Source organism: Euprymna scolopes, chromosome 20, assembly GCF_053919585.1.
Source record: "Euprymna scolopes isolate OS-2025 chromosome 20, ASM5391958v1, whole genome shotgun sequence".
NCBI lineage: Eukaryota > Metazoa > Mollusca > Cephalopoda > Sepiida > Sepiolidae > Euprymna > Euprymna scolopes.
Window position 1 is genome coordinate 12,005,191 of NC_136501.1, and position 23,518 is coordinate 12,028,708.

Below are 23,518 nucleotides of genomic sequence, written 5' to 3' on the forward strand. Positions count from 1 at the left end.
GGTGTTTGAATGTTATTATCTACTTATTTAGAAAGAAAATGCCAACTAATTCCTCGAGGAATCTATCATATAAAGAAGTTGTGTGTCGAGAGGAATGGGCTTGGCGGCGGAGAAAGTGGTGATAGGAGAGAAGGATAGATAAAACTGGAGTGGGGAAGAGAGAAAGATAGAAGTTTTAATAGAAGTATGTTAAACTTTTCCTTCAGGTATCTTCAAGTAATCTTTTGTTTTGCTGAAACATAAATTTCACTTATAAATTAGGTGTAAAGTCATCAAAAGTGTGGAGTATTGGGCAAGTTTGTGGTCATCCTCTGCTTATCTTACTCTGGATATATTTTGACCCATTTATCCAAGCATGGTTTCTTTCATCATCTGTTTATCACTTTCACTTCAGCAGTCACCAGAATACCACACTTTATCAACTACCATATTTAAAATATCCCATATGGTTTAAAATTGATTTAATTTATAATAGACTAGCCTGGGTGCCCCGCATTGCCCGGGTGTTTGGAGGTGTGTTAAGCAAAAAAAAACTTGTAATAGACAGGCAGGCTCGAACCCGTGATGCGAAGGAGGAAAAGAAAGTGGAAAAAAAAAAAATGTGACGTGTTAGCTGTTGCGCCCATCGCCAAAACGGAAGTGATGTAGGTTTAAATTAAGGTTAGACAATCAAAAAAGGCGATGACTCAAAAATATTGACGAAAAAGGCGACCCCCCCTCCCCACCTGTAGAAAAGTGTCCAGTTGAGGGTGAAGGAATTAATGTTTTTGGCCAATTTTTCAATATTTGTTGTCTGAAGGGTCGAGCTTCAAAATGATATCGATATCGTGAATATCCATCACCTGTCGAAAGTTTTTGCGAGACATACAAACATACATACATTCATACATACATTTAAGCAGACAAGTGAGATTTATATTATAGACTAGCGAGGGGTACCCGGCGTTGTCCAGGTGTTTGTAGGGGGGGGGTAAGTAAGTATTATAGAAAAGACGTTAAAAAAATCGGAAAAATCAAAACCATCGCTACGGGATCATTACGATGACGTGGCAGTATTTTTAGTTTTCGCTTCCCCTAGGTGATGGTGGGGGGGGGCAGCTCCTCATTGTCCAAATCAAATAGCAATTGTCTGATATAAGGAGAAAATCCACATTGATCAAAAACTGATTGCTTTCTGGTTGTTTCGGCAAAAACCGGGAACACGACCTGTTTGAATTTAGTTTCACTGTATTTATACTAAAAAGCAGGACAAACAGGGGACAGAGCGAAATAGCACGAATCTTATAAAAGTCGATGTAAATAAATCTAAAGGTGACCCGCATTCCCAAATCCTAGATATTATCTAGGGGGTATATAAATACTTCTAAGCGATAGGAACCCTTGATCTCCTGTCAAAACATGCCAGCAGTGTTCATACAAGTGCAACTGGAGTAGATACTGTGGAACTCCTCGCTTTTTCTCCAAAATATCAATCTTGCTGTCTAACCAAATCCTCTCAATTTGTTGGGTGTGCGCACCTGTATTTGGACCTACGAAGTGTTCCTGGTGATTGACGATTTTGTGATCGTACCCAACTTGATGTTGTCTATAAGTTGGCCATTTATTAGAATGTATTGTTGAACCTGCTTCTGCTTAGCATTCAGTGATAGGGATTAACGTTGCTGTGTCTCATTTGTGCATGTAAAAGTACACAATTTATTAAGGTAGGAACTGAAAATGAGGGTAGGAATCGCACTATAGTAGCACCATTTTATCTTTTGTGTCATTCGTCGTATATTTTTTAGGTTGCTTTTTTTTTTTTTTTTTTTTTTTTTACCCTTTATTAAGCCATGGTCATAAAACCATTAGCAGTAGACAAAGGCTACTTAAGCTAATTAGGGAACGCATAAAACTTAGGAATATCATGATAGTTAGCCAATACAGATCTCTCAAAATGTGACAGTGATACATGTTCATTCACACAATTCTGAGGCAGCACGTGCAGGACTGCAGAACACAATTTGAAAGAAGATTGCTGATACATCTGAGCAAACACCAGTGTGATTATGCAGAAGGTCTAATGTGAATGTATATCATTACAGGTTTAGTCTGCTCAGCTGCAGCACAGGGCAGAATTTAAGCATTGCAATGGGGCAAGACCCATGAAATAATCTAGTCAATTTTCAGTGACAGGCAGTTTATTTTTTAAGTGTTTTTCACGTGCACAATATTGTATGCTTCTTTGCATATAAAAACAGTCCCATTTTAAATAAAAAGGGATAGTTATCAGTCTGGTAGGCTTTGTTTTTTCAGTTGTATTACTGTCACATTTTTGGACATCTGTATTGTCTAACTATCATGAGGTTCCTAAGTTTTATGCATTCTCTAATTAGCTTAGTAGCCTCTGGCTATTGCTACGGTTTTATGATCAAAGTTTCATAAAGAAGCAAAAAAAGTTGTCCTTAACAAAAAAAGAATTTAAGTGGAAAACTTCAGTGAATTTTGCCCTATTATTGTATTTCTGTTTTTACATGATTTAAATTTCATTTGTTTTTCTTTTTTTTAAATTTTTAATTGATTTATGAAAAAGAAAAATCTCTCTTGATCTGTTTTTAATCATAAAGATTTGGTGTATTAGCTGTTGAAATTGAGATTATATGAACAGATGAGATTTTTTTTTTGTATGTGTTTTAAGAGATAATGTTTTGGGTGGCTTCCTCTAATAATAATCGTTTCCATTATGATTAGTATTCATTTACTAAAAATGACATTTGTGAGAATTTTTTCATTTTTTTCAAAGCCTGCATTTGTAGTTATGCCGTGTTACAATTGGCTTCTAGACTAGTAGCATGCAAAACGGCGAAATTTCTAATTTCTAACAAAATTTTCAGAAATCTATGGCTAATTGTACTACTACTACTACACAAATAAATTTGATATCGTTTTGTAAAATATGCCCACATTAAAATTTTGGTTTGGGATATAATGATTATTTTAGGTACATGCTAACATGATGTTCCTATTTTGCCCCCCTCCCCCCTCACACACAAAGGCAAAGTTAGATGCATGGTCGGTTTTTAATGTAGGGAAAAATCCAAAAAAAGAGCACTCTGGATTAACATAATGTTTAGCTAGTTTATATCGTAGACTACATCTTTTACACCTCAAATTAAAAAAACTAAAGTTCAAATTAAAAAACACAACTTCAAATTAAAAAAACACAACTTCAAATTAAAAAAACACAACTTCAAATTAAAAAACACAACTTCAAATTAAAAAACACAACTTCAAATTAAAAAACACAACTTCAAATTAAAAAAACTAAACTTCAAATTAAAATACACAACTTCAAATTAAAAAAATCCAAGTTCAAATTAAATTAAAATTTTATTACATGATAGATAAACCATTTATTCTCCAACAGGGAGGTCCTCTTCCCTGAGACATCTAGCGTGATGGCGTTGAACCCGATTACAGAATGCCTGAGACATGGCAGGAGTTACCACTTGGTAGGCTCGGTCGATGGCGGTCTCCACAAGACGAAGACGGTGCTCCACTTTTGTGATATCTTCCGGTTGTGGCACATGTATAACGCTCGGTAGATCCCTCTTGATGACGGCTTTGATGGCTGACCAGGCCATTTCGATGGGGTTGAGAGCCGGGCTGTATGGAGGCAAGCGAATAAACTCCACTTCTGCAAAAGCTGCCTGGTCGTGTAGTTGTTCCACTCGGGAATGGCACGGGGTGTTGTCAATTACCAAGGCTACCTGTCCGGCATCATATCCCATTGCGAAGACAGAATTGAGTAGTTCTGCAACCCATTGGTTGACATCCGGGTGCTTGTAGGCGCCACGCCTGCGGGTGAAGTTGATGAGTCCCTGTTGACTAATACCAGCAACCATGTGAATATTTGGACCTTTCGAGCCTGGAACATGTAGCACCACTCTCTGGCCCCTCGCGGATCGTCCAACGGTCCGAGTACAAAATAAGTTCACGTTTGACTCATCCAAATACACCACATGTTTACCAGCTCCCAATGCGGCCATAACCCTTTCTACATAGATACGACGTTTTACCTTATTCTCCGGAGTGTTGACATTCTCGGCTTGCTTGTGAACCCGTTTTACAGTGAAGAGTCTACCATCGAGATGGTTATTTATGGTAGTAACGCTGATTGGGGGGTTGATTCCATGCATCTCCGAAATCTTCAAGGCCAACTCCTTGAGAGTGATGGTAGGATCTTCTCCGATTATATCAAGCATGTTGTTGACCATGTCCGGATTCACTTTCCCATGTCGCCTTCCACCCCGCGGCTTATCCTCCACGTCTTGCCCCTTGGCCTGTTTATTCACCCAGGCGTACGCGGTGTTCCTATTTATCCCACAGTTCTCTGCGACAGTTGTCCAGTCCCTGCTATTTCGAGCGGCTTCCAGAATCCGACGCTTAGGAGAATTTCGATTGCATTTGTACTGACCACGTACTGTGCCTCTCTTGACTCCTCTACTTGATCGCACAACTACCGGAGATCCATTGTTATTTTCCATATTTTAAATTATTGTAATGTTAATTGTTAGAAACTTTTCTTTTTTTATTGTTGCGAGCAACTACAAGTAATAGTGGGTAATTTGCATAAGTGATGTTATGCAAATTACCTTACAAAGTTTGAGTATGAATAATTCTAACATAATGTCACGTGCTTTTAAATTGAACTTGGGTTTATTTAATTTGATGTTGTCTTTTTTTAATTTGAAGTTATGTTTTTTAATTTGAAGTTTAGTTTTTTTAATTTGAAGTTTAGTTTTTTTAATTTGAAGTTTAGTTTTTTTAATTTGAAGTTTAGTTTTTTTAATTTGAAGTTTAGTTTTTTTAATTTGAAGTTTAGTTTTTTTAATTTGAAGTTTAGTTTTTTTAATTTGAAGTTGTGTTTTTTAATTTGAAGTTGTGCTTTTTTAATTTGAGGTGTAAAAGGTGTAGTTTGCCTCTTTTTATTCCCAAATATTATGGCCTTGTGTCAGACTAAAGTCAAACCAAGTAAATAACTGTTTGTATATTTTGTGTTTTAATCTTTTATCTAGTTTTTATTCTAATTTTTATTGGATTGTCTTTGTAGGTGTCTTGCAATAACCACATTTCTGCTGACCATCTCCTGAAGATTTGCCAGCGGATTAGTCCTCTCCTAGAAAAAGAGATCAAACCCAGTGTCCCTGGAATTGCTACATTATTAGGGGCTGGAAGTCACTCTCTTCTGCGAAGACCTCAAGGTAAGGAGAAAAGATATTTTTGCAATTCAGAAAAAAAGCAGTGTTCTGAATAAGGAAAGACTAAATCACTGAAGATTTATTTCCTTATTTCCCCGCCTCTAATTAATGTGATTTTATTTCTTTCGAACTCTTATTTCATCTTTTTTTCTTTTGTTTTTCTTTCCTTTCTTGTTTTGTTTTACCTTTCCCCTCTCTCTGAAAATATTAATTTGTCATACTTCAAATTATTCATGGATAGTAGGAGCAGTAGAAGACTTGACTTTCATCAATGAAAGTCTTATCTTTAAAGCGTATTGGTCTATGAAAAAAATGTATTGTAGATTAACACCCATTTGCTACAGTTTTTGTGATTGAGTGAACACCATCGGGCCCCTACGTTAAGAAATTAATTTTGATTTCAGATCCCCACTCCCATTGACCACTCAATCCCTGTATATATTAGAGCCTACAGGTAAAGAAAATATAACAATAGCAATAATCTCTTATTGTAGTCTTTAAGTGCAATTATTATGCACTTGAATCTCTTGAATATGACTATCATGTTGACACCAGTTCTCATTAGGTCACCAGAGTGGACCAGGCACTGGATGTAGGAAGATATCAACACCTCCCTGCAAAAACTATAAAAAAAAAACTAACGTCATCATCTCTCCTGACACAGACTGAGAATGAATTGTGAATTTAATATTCCCTTGACAGGAATCTACCTCCTGTGAATGTTTAGCTGGCTAGCATTTTAATCTCTAGTTGATTTGTTTATGCCCATCTAAACATGGTTACCTTGTGAAGCTTGTATAACAATATACAATGAAAGTCTTATTAACCTTATCAGAAACTAACAATAATAGAGAAACAAAGGTGCTTGTGCAGCATAGTGAGATTTAAAAAAAGAAATGCATTTTAGGTAAAAAAAAAGAAAACAGGGTTAAATACTTGCAGGTCATGTCGAAATTAGTAAAAATTACAAAAAAATGACTGGGTAGAAAAATAATTAGAAGTCAATATAAAATTTATTGAATTAGTTTTATCATATTGGTTAATGTGGCAGAGTTCTTAAAAGCCAGGTGAGATAATTGAACTGAATTGAAATGAATAGCTCTCGTTTTGGGGAAGCTCCAGGTTTTGACAAGCTTCTGGCTTGACCTTCTGATCTAAAATGGAACACGTACATCAAATCTGTTGCCAAGGTTGCTGGAAAAATGATGGGATCCTTCTACCGTTCCAGTAGATATCTACCTGCTGATGCAATTCTCTACCTATATAAGAGCCAAGTACATCCACGGATGGAGTACTGTTGCCACATCTGGGCAGGAGCTGCTAGGAAGACCTTATCCTGCCTTGACAGAGTTCAGAATAAACTTTGTAGCCTAGTGGGGGATGCCTTTTCTCTTCCCTGCAACCTCTTTCTCAGAGAAGAGACATTGCGAGCCTGTCTGTTTTATTGTTATTTTCATGGCAAGTGCTCGTCTGAGCTCCAATCTATGCCCTCCCCCTTGCCAAACATTTATGAGAAACACTCGTTTGACTGTAAATACTATCAAAAATTTTCCCCACTCTTTATCTGTGCCTAAATCAAAACATAGATTCTGTGAACAAAGCTTCTTTCTTAGAACTGCACACCTGTGGAACTCTTCCATTTACCTACTTTCCAGCTGATTACAATATGGCCATCTTTAAGTTCAATGTAAACAAGTTCTTGATGAGCCGTTCCCCTTAAGTAATCCAATTTACCAAATTTACACTTCTAATGATTACTATGATATTGCCCTTTTGACTAATGTACATTCTTTAGCCCTTATCCTCGAGCAGCTTCTGAGCCTTGATAAATAGTGATTCCTTGAAAAAAAAAAAAAAAAAAAAACCTGCAATCTATGATTTTGATAAATTTATTGTTTCAAAATAGAAAATGGTGGATCGCTAATTTTTTTTTTTTTTTTGTAAAAAAAAAAAAAAAAAAAAAAAATTTTAGCAGCTTTTTTTACTCAATCATTTTTAATAATTTATTTAAAATTTTTTTGTTAATTTCGACAGGACACTTTAATATGTAATATTTTTTTAAATCTTATAATGCACAAGCACCAAAACAAGTAATACAGCAATACAAAACACATTTTCTGGATTCAATTTATACACTTTTGTTAACAGTGAAGCAAAATAAGGGCATTATAAGAACAAGTAATAATGAATTCAATTTAATTACTTTCATTGACACTGTCTCGCTTAAAAAAAATGTCTGAAGGAATATCATTGTTTTCAGATCATTTGGACATCTTGGATGTTATTTTCGCATTTCAGTTGATGTAACCTTCTTCAGGTGTTTCTTGTCCAACTTTGGAATTCTGTATAGAATTTCTAATGGTAACATGGGGGTAGCTTGCTCTTATTCTATCAGCCATGACTGGGTATAAGTCTTAAGTAATTTCTCATTGTATTCTTAGTATCACCTGTAGTGAGGTTTGAACCTTCAACCTCCAGAAGAGTGTCACTTAGAACTGATTATTACTTAGCACTTATATCTGTTGTGACAGATTCTCTGAAGAAGGTTGGAGATTACATCGGCTGAAACATGACAAAAATATCCAAGATGAGAACAATAGTCCAAATTATCAAACCTTGTGCATTTTATGAAGCTGAGTTTTATGATTGTTTTTTTTTATTGTTAAATTTTGGTAGGAATAACAAGATTTTACGACCACCATGTCCTTATGTATTTCCTTTTTGTTGTATCATCCGTTCAGTAGTAACATTAGTTATGGTTAATGTTACCATCTTATCCTCATCTTTAGTGTTTACCTGGCACCATCCTGTGTGTAGGGTGAAGCTCCAACCCCTATCCTATTGCTGCAACATTGCATCCCTGTGCCCATTTTACAAGTATTTTAATGGAATGTGCTCTAATGAACTCGTAGCACTGGTGTACCTCTATAAATACCCCTAACTGATCTGACAAGCAGCAACATCCCACCTTTTCACTGGTGCTACCAGATCGGGCTGTCTGAAGATATTGGCTTCCAGAGACGAAATGCGCCTAACATTGATGCTTTTTGTTTTTCTATTTCCTTTTGCAAAACTTATGTTCAGCAAAAATAAAACAACCCACTTTTTCCACCCTCTTTTTTTTCTTTTCATTTCCTCTTTCTCTTTCTACCCCCCCCCCCGTACACACACTCACACTTCCTGGCTGATTTTCTAACTTAAAATGTACCAAATATTAATACTGTAATCTTTTTCCTTCTCCCATTGCAAAACCCCTTCATGTTCTGCAGGGCAGGGAACAAAAACGATAAAATCCACTATAAAACAATCAAAACCAAAAATTACAAACTAGTGATCGAAGATACAAAGAGCTTGAAGAATAAAAACCTAGAAAATAACTGGATGCAATATGAATACTATTTCCAAAATAACTGGATTTGGCATTAAATAACCTGAAAAGCATTGATAAGCCATAAAACAACCAAACCAAACCACCTTTTCACTGTCAAGGTCCGTTGATCCTGGACTGCCAAACTTTGAATGAAATTCCCTTCCTAATTCCTGGACTATACTAACATGCAGAAATTTAGATGTATTGTGAACAGACATCTCTGTTCAACTCGCTAGATAGTGTCCCTGTAGATATGGTTGGCATTAAATGATCCATGGTGGTTGATATGCCATAAAACGCCAATAAACCAACCTATAAATATGGTCCTAAATGGTAATCTCTTATGTTCAAGTTGCACTGTGCCTTGTTTGGGGTGAATTAGAATAAAAAACATAAAATAATCCTCATTCTGATTCCAAGAATTCATTACCATCAAATATGTTTTCTTTTTAGATATCCAAGTAACAAGATGGAAACTGCAGCATCATGTTGCTACAATGCATCAGGCATCTTTATTGCCGCCAAGAAATACAGTCACACCAAATTACAGTAAGTAAACGGTTTGATTATGCCTTCGTTTCATCATATATGCACTTTTTTTTATCAAGGATATACCTATAATAGGCCTGGCAGTCATGCGGTTGAGGATCAATATCTACTGAACTACATCAATATTAAACCATGACTGAAAACATTGATTCTCATCCAAAATTCAGTCCAATTCAAAAAACAAAAATGTGTAAAAAAAATGTTTATGTATTTACTCGTCACTGAATGAAAATGTCATTCCAAAAATCATGTAAATTGATAAATATTTTTAGTGATTTTTTTTTTTTTTTTTTTTTTTTTTAGCCATTACAAAGCTGATTTTTCTCAATAGTTTGAATTAAGTTGTCTCACCCTTATTTATTAAACATGCTGGATCAAAATATAGCATCTTGCTTCATTAAAAAATGTGATTTTGTTAGTTTTCAAAAACTTCTCAATCAATTTGGGATTTTTGGAATATATTTTTTTTTGTTCCATGACTAGTAGGTATATCATAAAAAATTTTTTTGATTTAGGTTAAATTCTAGATTTGCACCAAAACATTTGAGTAACTTGCTAGCATTCAGTAATTGATTGATTAGTATTTCTCTTATGAGGAAATGCCTGATAATTATTTCTATGTATTATGTCTTCAGTCCTCCATTAATTGACAGTGCATCATTCACAAAATCCATGCACTGTGAAACTCTTTCACTAATTGCAGTAAAAGCTCCACTATTGAAGAAAATTCAGTATCTTTCTGAAGAGTCTTGATCATAATGAGACTTTCCAGCTTGTTGATATTGGCTTCCTGACCTAAAATGCGCCTAAAATTGATGTTATTGTTTTTCTTTTCCTTTGTAAAACTCAATCATGTTCTTCAAAAATAATTTTCCTATACAAAACGATCAAACCAAACACTATCAATAAATATTTTAAGATATAAAGAACTTGAAGCATAAAATCTTTTTTTTCCAAAATGACTGGAGTCGCCATCTAATTAACCTGAAAAGGGGTTGACATGCGATGAAACAAGACGACCAAACCAACTTATTGGTTGACAGCTGAGGACTACAGGAACACTTTTCCAGTAGGGTCGTTGTTGTCATACATGTTCAACCAGTTGACGTTTAACAATTGCAGATGTGGGTAGAAGTTTATTTATGACAGTCTTGCCACAATATGCTGTGAATGATGTGGATATTATCTTGCTATCTCATCATCCATTAAGTTTTTAGAGCAGCATTTCGTATTGAGGAGTGATCCATAGAGTATGGTGGATTTGATTAATACCTTAAAATCTTTACGTTTTGTTGAATTACTTGCATGCCACACTCGGCCAATACACATGTTCGGATTATAACCAGAGTAAATAAGAATCATGTGTTCATGTTGAGAAGCAGGCAAGATGGCGAAGTCCATTATAAGTAAAATTAAAAAAAAAAAAAATCACAATCTACTTCTTGCAATGCATAAAGATTGGTGTTTTATGGCTATTGTAGTATCCACTACCAAAATTGGCTGAAAAATGTTGTTTTTTTTTTATAGTTGATTGTGAAGAAACACTGATTTCGTAAATGGATAAAATAAAAAAAACCTTTGTAGTTGTAAGGCATTTTAGTTTTAGAAAAAAAAAAATGTTGTCACAAACAAAAAACAGCATCAATCCAGAGAAGCTTTGAATTGTAAGAACTGGCGAATGAAGACTAATGGTTTCCGATAGATAGCTAATCTGTAGAAGTCTTGAATTGTAAAAACTTGCAGACCAAGAGCAAAGTTCCTTTCCATGTGGAGAGGAAAAGTTATGTGCAGGCATTCTAAAGAGATTCTGTATATTTTATGGAATGATTTCAGTTTCTGATTGGTTGGTAGCAGAGCAGTGTGGTTCTATCTGGTTTGTTAGTTCTTACTGCTGTTTATAAATAGAACCTCTGAATTTCTTGTAAATTATAGCAAAAATATTGCAACAAAACCTCCTCAAAATTTTATTCAAGCAATATTTGTAATAAGTAGGTCTATGACAACAGCATTCATTGTTTTGATTCTAGAATGTGTATCCGTTGATATCTTATATGCTTTTATATAGTGATGTGGTTCTCGGTTGATTAACTGTCTGTGTTGGATATGTACTCGAGAGTCAAAACAATGATAATATGCTGTTGTCATAGTCCTAGTAATAAGTAAGCTTGTGGAACTCTCTTCCTGCTGACTGTTTCCCCTTACTTTTAACCCGAGTCTCTTCAAGACTAAAATCAAAAGGCATTTCCTATTTTTGCTATAATCAACTTTACGCCTTGTCTGGAGTGATTTCCACAAAAAAAAAAAAAAAAAAAAATTGTATGGGTGATCATTAACAAGATTTTTTTCTAAAAAAATTTTTTTTTTTTTTTTTTTTTTTTGCAGAACTTGTATTGCATTCACGAGAACTAAATGGCGCGAGTCACAAACCTCATCTCATTCCAACCCACATCTATACGCGGATGGGTCTGCATGCGCGGAAATTGGGCCACTTATCAGCCGTCTATTGTTTAACATTTGATCGAACGGGAGAATACATTATAACGGTATGTTTTGAAATTATTCATGGTTAATTCTCAGCCATCAAGTAATTTATATTCAACTAAACTTACGCTAAATGATATCTCCCACGGTGCCTAGAAGATATATATATATATATAAAATCGGTTCACTAGCTACAAATACTTCTTGGACGTTTTCCAAGCTTAAACTATATTTACAAAAAAAAAAAAAATTTTCAATCCCAAAGGTTTCATTTGAAAATAATTTTGCTTGTAATCACTGTATTAGTTTGCTTCCAAGAATTTAAACTAGCATGAAACATTTTTTTCGGGATTTAAAAACAAAACGGTATATTAAATCATGGTTTTTGCAGCAGTATTGATCAAAACAGTTGCAAATATTGCGTCTAGTTTTTTATGCCAGATTAATTTAGCCAAACTATTCATGTTATTTTAAAAAAAAATGACTTCCTTACCTGTGTCATTCATCTTTGCGTCCAAAACTAAAAGTGCCTGTTATTTATAAATTTGCTGTATTTTATAGGGTTCAGGTGAATCCATTATACTACTAACCACCCCCTATTTTTGGTTATTAATTTTTTTTTTTTTTACATATTTACATTATTTGCTCATAGCTTTATATTTATTATAGTTTAAATATTATATATATATATATATATATATATATATATATATATATATATATATATATATAAATTATTTTTTATCCTCTCCCAAAAACAATCTTAAAATTATTAGCCATTGTCTGCCATATAAACACGGAGGTGATCAGTTTCCTTAAATTGTATTTTAATTGATTCAACCTATAGAAAAGTTGGGTTTTTTTTTTTTTTTATAACTGGAAATACTTTTATAAGATTATTCGGTACTTATGCTTTGAACAACCCGTTTTTCCGTGATGTTGTGTTAACTGTTTGTGTAAACCTCGGGAATATGCCAAGTGCTGATCAAATTTTAAAATGCTAGAAAAAAAACAAAAATCATGTTAGAAAACATTTATAGTAATTTCAATGAATATAAATGGAAATACAATTTTTTTTTTTTTTTTTTTTAAATCAACCTATGATCGGTTTGATGAGTAAATATTTTTTTTGTAAAATGCGTAGCAACAAATCATTTTTTTTTTTTTTTTTTTTTTCACTTTTCAAAATTTTTTTACAAATAAAAATCTTACTGTATTAGTTAGGAGATTGGCTATCCAGCAGTCAAATACGACATTGGTCACTGGCAGAATATACTTTCTTGTGGGAAGGAAAGGTTTTGGCATTATCGTTTGGGGCTGTCACTAGAAATACCTTCTTGATGGTGGTGAGGGGTGATATCATCTGAGGACCCAGAACGATTTGAGGAGCCTCTCAACATTATGCTTCTTCTTGTTGAAGAGTGATTCATCAATTTCTACAGTGTGCCCTGAACCTATGATTTATTTTTAATGATTTAACTTTTCTGTCGATTTGCATAATAAGGTAAAATTCACAGATAAATGGGTCGTTTATTGCATTGCATCATTTACTGTACCAATTGTTCAATATAAATAAACAGCTTGAAAAATAAATTTTTATATATATACATATATATATATATATATATATATTAGTGATGAGATGATTCCGATACAATTACCAATTCCATAATTAATCTCCAAATGTTTAACTATAAAGTTATTTTTTCCCAATTACTGTAAATGCACATATTACATTGTATGTATTATCTCTAACTTAAATACATACTTATTGGCTGGGGGGTTAGCTATAGGTTTTAGTGTTACTGATATTTTAAAATCAATAAATATTTATTATTTTATCATTACTACAGTTGAAGATTTTGTTTTAAACAGAATCAAATAAAAGATAATTAAAGGAATCGTTTTTTGTATTGAAAAATGGTCACAAATATTTCAGATTCTGATACCCGCTAAACTTCGGATTTTTTTTTCCCCGAGTAATTGTCCCTACACTAATATATATATATATATATATATCATAAATTTGGAAAAAAATAAATTTTTTGTTTATTTATAAACATGTTTTTTTATTTCTTCACTTTGATACTGTTTCCTTACAGGGAGCTGATGATCATTTAGTCAAAATCTGGAGTACCGCAGATGGACGTTTGTTGGCCACGTTACGTGGCCACTCTGCCGAGATTACCGACATGGCAGTTAACTACGAAAACACATTAATTGCTGCAGGCAGCTGTGATAAGATCATTCGTGTCTGGTGTTTACGATCCAAAGCACCAGTCGCTATTCTTCAAGGACATACGGGCATGATCACATCTTTACAGGTAAGAATCATTTTCACTTGTCGACTTTCTTTACCCTTGCATGCTACAGATCTAATGTTTATCTTACTAGCAAGAAAATCTGGTGTTGTCCAGGATTGAATGCAGTATTCTATGTGCTCTTGTATCCAACTCATAATGTCATATTACTGTTTTTATTTTTATCATTTGATTAAACGTCTATTTAAAAATTTTTTTAAATATGTGTGCTAAGAAATTGATGGAGAGTGGATATATTGTTTTTTTTTTTTTGTTTTTTTTTTTGTTTTTTCAATCAAGCAATGTGATGTCCTATAATGAAACGCATTATGTAATTTGGGTATACCTCGGTGTGATTGCCTAGTTGTTTAGTCCATGTGATACAATCACACAATGGGAGGACATAATATAAATATATTTTTACTTTAACAGTTATCGGCATCCTTTTTGATTTTAGAATGGTGCTGTGTTTTTGGAAAGCCGCCCAACCCAGCCCCATTCTGTATTTGAATGTCGTCTTGTGATCACTGGAGAAAGTCAGTTTTAAGCCCTAAATAAATGAATAGAATACCGCCTCTATTTGATAAAATCAAAAGTAAAACCCTTAAACATTTTGGCCATGTCAAACAATCAACCACTGGCCTGTCAAAGTTATGCTTTGAAAGCATGTCAGAAGGCAGAGGAAAGCCAAGGAGAAGATGGAGAGAAAATGTTTTTGATTGGACATTTCTCAACAGTTGGGCGTCCATCAACCAACTTGCCCTAGATCGAAAAATAAGTCATTTACAATCTGCACCAAGCTGAAGATGCGACTCCTGCTTAAAAAATTGATTTCCAAATTAACTTATTTCTGGCCAAGTCTTTATTTACCCCTCTTAAGTTTATTTTTATCACTAAGTTTTCTTTGGTCTTCCCCTATGAACTGACCCTGTTATTTCAACTGTTTTACATCTACTAACCCAAGAATTCTGATCGATTTTTTTCGACATAACCATATTAGCAGATTTTCCTGTTCTGCACACATTTCCCTATACTGTTCAGATTTAGTTTCTCCATTCATCGGACGTCCTCAACCGTTACTTACCAAGTTTCACTTCCATACATCATCACATGACATACACATACTCTTTTCCTGGTGGGGAAAAGAGCAGCAAATATACTCTACATTGATTGGGTTAGAAATTATAAGAAAAGTGACATCAATTAAAATTAATTTCAGAAAATTTATGGCACATCCAATATTTTCTGGCAATCAATTTGGAGTTCTGTGCAGCTCTGCTCCAAACCTTGAACATAAAATTTTTATTTTAAAATTTCTATAATTTTCAAGTTATAAATAAAATCAAGTAAAACATATTTCCTTTTTATAAATAAACGCATACTCCAACCTAATCTTGTACTGCCTTTGATCATGATGAAATATATTTATCCAAGTACTTTAAACTCAAGAATGCTTTTAATCTGCAATGGCTTTTGTCAAACTTAGAAATCTTTCTGTTGAACTTAGGGATCTGCACAGAATTTCAAACCGAACCCTGGATTTAATCTTGAGAAAGTGGTAGCATGCTCTCATTCCGTCAGCCATGATTGAGTAGAAGTTTTGAGTAATTCACAATTGTATTAGTATTGCCTGCACTGAGTATTGAACCTTCACCCTTCTCATTTGCTTCTTTACCTGACGATGATTCGACAAAGGATCATAAACATTTGTGATACATGTGGAACTTATGAATTTTTTTTTTTTTATTTTAACACAAACGGTAAAAAAGGTATAATTAAGATTTATTGGTCCCTCGACAATTTGTTTTTCACACTTTTCTCAATAACCACGCCTTGGATTTAAAAAAAATTTGCACAAACAAAAAATTATAAAGCGATTTGTATCTTGTGATACTACACTTCATCTTTATAAAAATAAAAGTTAAGATATGTGACTAAATTATATTTTTAAAAATCTCGATTGTTTATACTTGTGATTTTATTATGCATAAAAATTGCCTCGTCTAGAAGGATTTTTCCTTCACTAACCATCTCTACATACATCACACTTTAAATAAATATTGAATTGTATTAAAATATATAAAAAAAAAAAGAATGCACTCAGAAAGACACCCATTTATTTAAATATATTTTGTTTAAATATGTTTGTTTTATTACTTACATTAAAAAATTTTGCGTAAATAGAAAGTTTTGTTTTAATCCTTAAAAGTTTTGTAAATATTTAATATTAAAGAAAATGTTTTGTAAATATATTTTTTTCTTTTAAATCTTTAGTTTTGTGAATATATGTTTAAAAAAAATCTTGCTCGCGAACATTCGAACATGTTTGCTACTTGACGTGTTTACAAACAACCAATGTCAAGGTCGAATAACCGGTGCCACTTGAAATGTTCAACAATCTTTGTCTGCTCTGAGGTATCTAATCTTTACTTGATCCCTCATCTTTTTATATTCACAATATTTTCGCTGTTGCAAGTTACCCCCCCCCCTCCCGGACGTTCTTTGATGATTACATGATTGATGAATATATTAACTAAGATAAGAATAGTAGTCCAATAAAAATTATCAATCCTCGTATAAAAAAATTCTGTAGTGCATTTTTTCCCTCCTTTAACAAATCTAAGAAATTTATCCTTTTTGTAATTAATAGAAGCCATTAAGTATTTGCTGACTAAATAGTTTCAAATTGAAACCCTTGTCAAAAATAAATGTTTAAAACCGGTAAAACATGTTCATTTATTTTGTTTCCTACTATTTTGAGGAAACTTATTTTAGTCATGTAAATCATATTGAATGAAATTATTTTCGCTATTGCTCTCACAAAGGAAGAAGATTGGAGAAAATATGATTGAACATTTATTTCTGGTTAGAGTTCCAAGAGTTTCTTACTAACTCAGCCCCTTGTTATAATTTAAAAGAAAGTAGAAAGTAGATCTTGGGTTTATTTTTGGCAGCCTTGTAACTTATCCTTATTTTGTCTATTAGTTCTCACAAGTAATGTTTCTGACAAAGAGAAGAATTGCTGTTTTCTAGATTATAATCTATTCCATCTAACATCATTAGCAAGTTTTTGACCTTGGAGTAGAATTTTTTTTATTCAACTCCTTACGTCAATTGGCTTCATGCCTTGTCTGGAGGGATTTACACAGAAAATAAATGAAAAAATGACTAATTTTTACTTAAAAACGCGTTTTACATATAAAGAAACAAAACATTAAATAGACTTGGTTATAGAAAGTTTCAAGTGTAAATAGACCTTTTGTTTTAATTTTTTTGGTTTTCACTAAAACATGTTAAACTTTTCAATAAAAAAGTATACAATTTACTTTTAACCAATCAGCAATGAGAAAGTTATTTTAATATAAAAAAAAAAAGAAAGAAAATGAAGCATTAAAAAAGTTTTTACATGGTGTATAAAGTTGTTTACCGAATGTAATTACAAGAAAATATTTCTGGATTGCACCAATATTATTTTGTTATATAAATTGTATGATGCTAATAATTCAAAAATTTAAACAAGCAGAATCTGCTCTTCTTGAATAAAATCAATTCTAGAAAAGTAATCTGAATTAGCTTAATTTCCCTGGAATACCTTTTGTAGTCTTTTGTTTTTGCATAAATTGTATGATGTTAAAAAAATGTAAAAATATATATCTACCAAAATATACAACTTATCTAGAAGTTGGTCTGTGTTCAATTGTAGATTCTGGTACGAAATGGTTTGTTTCGTTTAATCTTGATAAGACTTGACTCCTCTTTTTAATTCCTTTTCTTCCTGAGATCCTTATGGCTGACTTTGCTCTCGTTGAGAAATAGATTCTAAAACTTTCTCATCAAATCTTTCTTTGATTTATTAGATCCATTGCTCTTTTTCAGGTCCTGGATATGACCTTAAACTATATCCGATGGTGAGGCCCCAGCATGCAGGCTTTAGGGAGTGTGGATCCACCCTTTAATTGCCATTGCTCCCAGGTCCAATCTGACCTAGAGTGGTAGTACCTGTTAGGGTCCCAACTATGGGTTAAATAGAAACTGACTTGAAAAAAAAAAATATATTCTATTAAAAAAATTTTATTCAAAATAACTGGATTCGGCAGTAAATAACCTGAAAAGGGTTGATATGCCATAAAACAAAAACAACCAAACAACCACCACCATTGCTCTTTTTACTTCTCATAAAATCAGTTTTCTTTATCACTCTAAAGATTTTTTCACACTTAAGGCCACTCTCTCTCTCTCTCTACAAATCTACTATCGAATCAGGTATGGAGTACTTTTGTCATATTTGGGCTGGTGAATCTCTGTCCCATTTGAATCTTCTTGATAAGGTGCAGAAAGGTATCCATAATTTGATTGGCCTCATCCTTTCTCTCTCACAAGTGTGATGCTGCTCATCATCTGAAGATCTATAAGTGTACCATAATTAGAAAGAAAAAAATAAATAAAAATCTTCATGGATAACCATTGATTTGTCATGGAATAACTTGTATATATATATATAGATCAAATTCTCTTTTTTTTTTTTCTTTTTTTCTTAAATTTTTTAATTTTATTCTAGCTGAGGATGGAGCAGATATTTGCCTTCTATCTGATATTCCAACCAAGAGAGCTTTTTAATATTCTAATCATCCTTTTAAGTGCAATTATTTGAATCTCTTGATTTAAAATAGATGTTTCATTTAATATTCTGAAGATCTATCAGTGTACCATATTCAAGAGATTCTTTTAAGGTTATAACTATCCCTTTAAGTGCAATTGTTTGAATCTCTTTTGCACTTGGTTCACTGGATATATTTGCCAAGTAGTTTTTGAAATTTTTTCATGGATCCAGTTGCTTCCATAATTACTGGAATGATGGAGATCTTCCTAAGATTCCAGTTTCTTTTCATGTTAAATGAAAAAATACAGAACATATAGAAATCTTTTATGATGTACATACCTGTCAATTTCCCAAAATTACATAATTTTAGCTAAGAAAATGAAATTTTGAGTACACAAAAAGAGGCTGTCACGTGTCGCCATCTCCAAAAAAATACAAGGCCCTGTAATGCTAATTATTTCACATTTAATTGCTTTAAATCATTTAAAAATGATTTCCTTTATATAAAAAAAAAATATGTGATCAATTTATGACATTTTTGTTTAGTGTCGGGCATGTAAAAAGATTTTTCCATATTTATTTATTATTTTTTTTCTTTTTAATTAGGTTTAATTCTGGATAAGGACACAATATTCTAAATGGGTCTTAAATATTTGTTTTTTGTTAGCTTTTCTTGAAATAAAATTTCTCATCCATTCATTTTATTTGTATTTGAGATAATTGTAAAAAATATGATTGATCATGAAGATTTACTCACAAATCACACTCCTCAATTTATCATAGTATTTATGGTTTTATATCCGTTTTACATGCTGGCATATGCTGGACAGCTTTTAGAAATTGACATCTAATCTATCTCTAACCAAGTCTTTATTTATCCCTCCTCTCAAATCCATTCTTATCACTTCCATGTTTTCCTTGACCAGTGCACTAACCCTACTACCTCAACTGTTCCAGTATTGTGAACTATAATTTCTATTAATTTTTCTGAATTGATAAGCTATCGATATCTTTTTTGTATTCTATCTTGTTAATGTTATGGACAAGAAAGGGACCTGGTACAGTTTGTAACCCATGCTGAACCCGACTTTTTGTAGGCATCGTTTAACTGTTTACAAAAACAGCTGGAAGATGCAGAATAAAAACGCACCCGCTTTAAAATCAAAACAAATTTAAAAAAAAATAATGGACCATTTAAAGCAAAAAAAAAAAATGGACCATTTAAAGCAAAAAAAAAAAAATGGACCATTTAAAGCAAAAAAAAAAAAAAAATGGACCATTTAAAGCAAAAAAAAAAAATGGACCATTTAAAGCAAAAAAAAAAAAATGGACCATTTAAAGCAAAAAAAAAAAAAGTGGACCATTTAAAGCAAAAAAAAAAAAGTGGAATATTTAAAGCAAAAAGAAAAGTGGAATATTTAAAGCAAAGAAAAAAAATGGAATATTTAAAGCAAAAGAAAAAAAATGGAATATTTAAAGCAAAAAAAATGGAATATTTAAAGCAAAAAAAAAAACAATGGACCATTTAAAGCAAAAAAAAAGTATTTTATGAAACAATATTTTGACTAAGAAAATAAAGTGAAACAACTGTTTTATTTTTTTCACAAGAAAGTTTTTAATTTTTTTTTTTTTTTTTTTTGTACTGGTATAGCTTTTGAACTACATCTACAAGGTTAAGGTTAGAGTGAAAAAGAAAACAGTTTTTTTTACAGTTTTTTTATTTTTTTTATTTTTTTTGTCCTTTCAGAGAGGCTGAATAGGTTGTTTTAAAATGCTGAAATTCATTATCACTTTAATCAATTGTCTAACTTAATGAATTTTATGATTTACTCTATTCAAAATTGCAAATTGTTGTCTGCTGCAATTTGATATGGTAAGCACCTTCCAGCTATTTACGTGAACTGCCCGAAGATGTTGACAAAAGTTGGTTTAAGCGTGACAAACTGTAAGGTACCCAAAAAAGATTTTATTTTGCTAAAAGGCCAAGAGTGGCATCCAGTTGTAAGGTTCCATTTTGAAAGTTTTCTGGATTGTAAAATTATCACTTAGTTGCCATTACTTTAAAGTTCATTCTGATCTGCTGGGTCTTAACTTTTGATTAAATACAATCTATTCTTCATATCAAACAAGCAACAATTAAACAAGATGCCATGTTGAGTGTTACCCCATGATAGGAACAATTTTTTTTCTAGGGAAATGCTGGCCTTTGTAAGCAAGGCTAATATAGACAAAAGCATCATGCACACTCATGTGTAGATGTACGAATCTTTAGCAGTTAGTGACCAAAAAAAAAAACAACTGAATGTTTAATTCATATCTCTGGAAATAATATAGAAATTTGAAATGTAGAAATAGCAAAACAAGCAACTGCCATTTTCTCCTAAAAAAAAAAAAAAAAATAAATAAATAAATAAAAATAACCCAACATGTCATGATGTTTTAAAACTTTTGAGATGAGGATTATTTATATTTGGATTATTTAGATTATCGTTTTCATTTTAGATGTTATTTTCATGACATTTTGGACGATATAACATTTTCAAATACGACTTGTCTGATTCTCAAGGACATGCAGCACAAAAGATAAAATGCCAAGTATTAATTGGTTCTCAGTGACAATCTTCTGTAGGTTCAAGGTTCAATACTGCATACAGGTGATACTAGTAATATAATTATTAATTACTTCTACCAGGTCATTACTGATGAAACAAGAGCAAGCTACTCCCATGAATTAAATAAAAGCTTCGATTCGAAATTCCATACAAATTCTTGAATTTGACAAGACTCATCTGAATAAGCTGAAACGTTGCGAAAATAAACATTCAAGATGGGACTAGTAATCAGAATGATCTCCAAAAAAAAAAAAAAAAAAAAAAAACGAATGGATGACATATCATAAAATTCAATTAAATTGAAGACCAAATCGAACCATTTCTAAAATGACACATTTTATGACTATGGTCATGTTCAGTGCTAGCTAGCCTTTATCATCAATTCTTTCCTAAAGGAGAGAAAAGATCTTCAACTATTTATACAAATGCACTTTCATATTTTGCTTTTGGCTATAAAGCACATAAGACAGCAAATTTTCTATTTTTCTAAATTGAGGACTTGTGGTGTAATGGATAAAGTACTAGGTAAATTTAGTTGTTCAACTTTTATAGAGGTTGAAGGTTCAATCCTCAGTGTGGCTAGTACTAAAAATGCAATTGCAAATTACCTAAGACTTCTACTTGGTCATGGCTGATGGAATGAGGGCATACTATCTTCATGGATTGAATAAAAGGGTCTATGGGAAATTCTGTTAGGATTCTAGAATTTGACATAAAGATTCACAAATTTTCCTTTCATCAAAGTTCATTAGAAATAATTAGCCTGCCAATTTGGTACTATTTAAAAAACAAAAACAAAAAAACAAAGCAGTTTGTATGTATGTGTATATATATATATATATATATATATATATATAAGTGAAAATGTCTGTGTGTGTGTACATTTCCCTACCAAAATAACTGTCAATTTTCAATCTAGAGACTTGAGATTTGACATAAGGGGTACAGAGATTTGGGAAAATCTTTTTAATTGGTTTTCAGCCAAAAATTTGTCTGTCAAGGGATCAAAGTTAAACGATTTAATCTTTGAAAACTCTACTAAACTCCTCTGCCAATTTTGTGGTCTAAACACTTGAAATTTTAGATGTAGGTTACTTGGACATGGATCAAACTTCTTACTTTGATTTGAGCCCAAAACAAATATTAAGCGGTCAAAATATGGGGTCAACATTAAAAAAAAAATTGACATCTGCGGTCTCTACCAAATTACCCAATTTTTGGTCTAAACATTTGAAATTTTATGTAGTGTATTCAAACATAGGGCAAGCTTTTTAAGCGGTTTTTGGCCGAAAATTTGGCTGCCAAGGGGACAAAATCCAAAAGATTTTACCTTTGCGGTCTTTAGCAAACTATTCAGCCAATTATGGGTCTAAACATGTGAAATTTTACATAAAGGTGTTCAGACATGCAGCAAGCTTTTTAATCAGTTTTGGGCGAAAACTTCGCTGCCAAGAGGTAAAAGTTGAAAGAGTTGACCTTTGCAGACTCTACCAAACTCCTCCGCCAATTTTGGGTCTAAACACTTTAGATGTAGGTTACCTGGAATGAGTCAAACTTTTTAATATATATATATATATATATATATATATATATATATATATACATACATACATATGCACATAAAGTTATGAACAGTAGATAGGGCCCAAGCAAAGCCGGGCTGAACTGCTAGTATATATATTAAAAAGAAAATCTGGATTTTGCATATCTAATACAGTAAACAAATATATCTTCCGATTATGAGTCAACGGAAGAGCGATTATGACAAACTGCAAATAGGTGTGTGTCACAAAGAATGGCAAAATGCACATTGATTTTTTTTTTTTATTGATTAGGCAGCTATGTTCAGTAAACTCTCATAAGCCAATGTTTTTCTTTTTGTTGTTTTTAGACGAATGTATTACTTATCAAGACCCAAAAGCCACTCAAGGCTAAGTATTGATGAGATTGTCAGTTATGTTTAACAACACCTTTTAGAAGATTAGAGGCGATGGGATCCAGGTCAAGAAGTGTTGTTCTCAATCCTGCTTCACAGGACCAATTAGTGTAACTAGGCCGTCTCTAGTCCCTAAATACAGGGACTAACCCTAAGTTCCCGTGACTACACTGTTTGTCTAGTGATGTACCCTTCAAAATGTAATCAGACACTTGTTTCTGGAACTATCGCTCTAATGCTCAGTACACAAAATGTGCACAACCCTAAGTCTGTGTGGCAATACCTTTAATTTGTGAGTTGGCGATTCATCATCAGATGCTGTGGTTGAGTTCTCCTCATAGGTTCTCTAGTGAATGGCTGTTATATCACTTCTCAAGTTGGTGTTGGGTTCAGGATAGATCTGTAATGAACTGCATTTCAATTTAACAGGCAA

At 32.6% G+C, this 23,518-nt stretch overlaps 1 protein-coding gene across 4 annotated transcripts in view; it reads left to right on the top strand.

The window, feature by feature from the left end:
• The window catches only part of LOC145241326 (PH-interacting protein-like), a 134,565-nt gene that overhangs the window by 31,005 nt on the left and 80,042 nt on the right, over window positions 1–23,518 (top strand). For all 4 annotated transcript variants that reach the window (XM_080104158.1, XM_080104156.1, XM_080104155.1 and 1 more), the window contains exons 5-8: window positions 5,090–5,240; window positions 9,061–9,156; window positions 11,539–11,699; window positions 13,740–13,961. In XM_080104158.1, coding sequence (XP_079960284.1) covers window positions 5,090–5,240; window positions 9,061–9,156; window positions 11,539–11,699; window positions 13,740–13,961 — 630 coding nt within the window. The remainder of the gene's footprint in view (window positions 1–5,089; window positions 5,241–9,060; window positions 9,157–11,538; window positions 11,700–13,739; window positions 13,962–23,518) is intronic.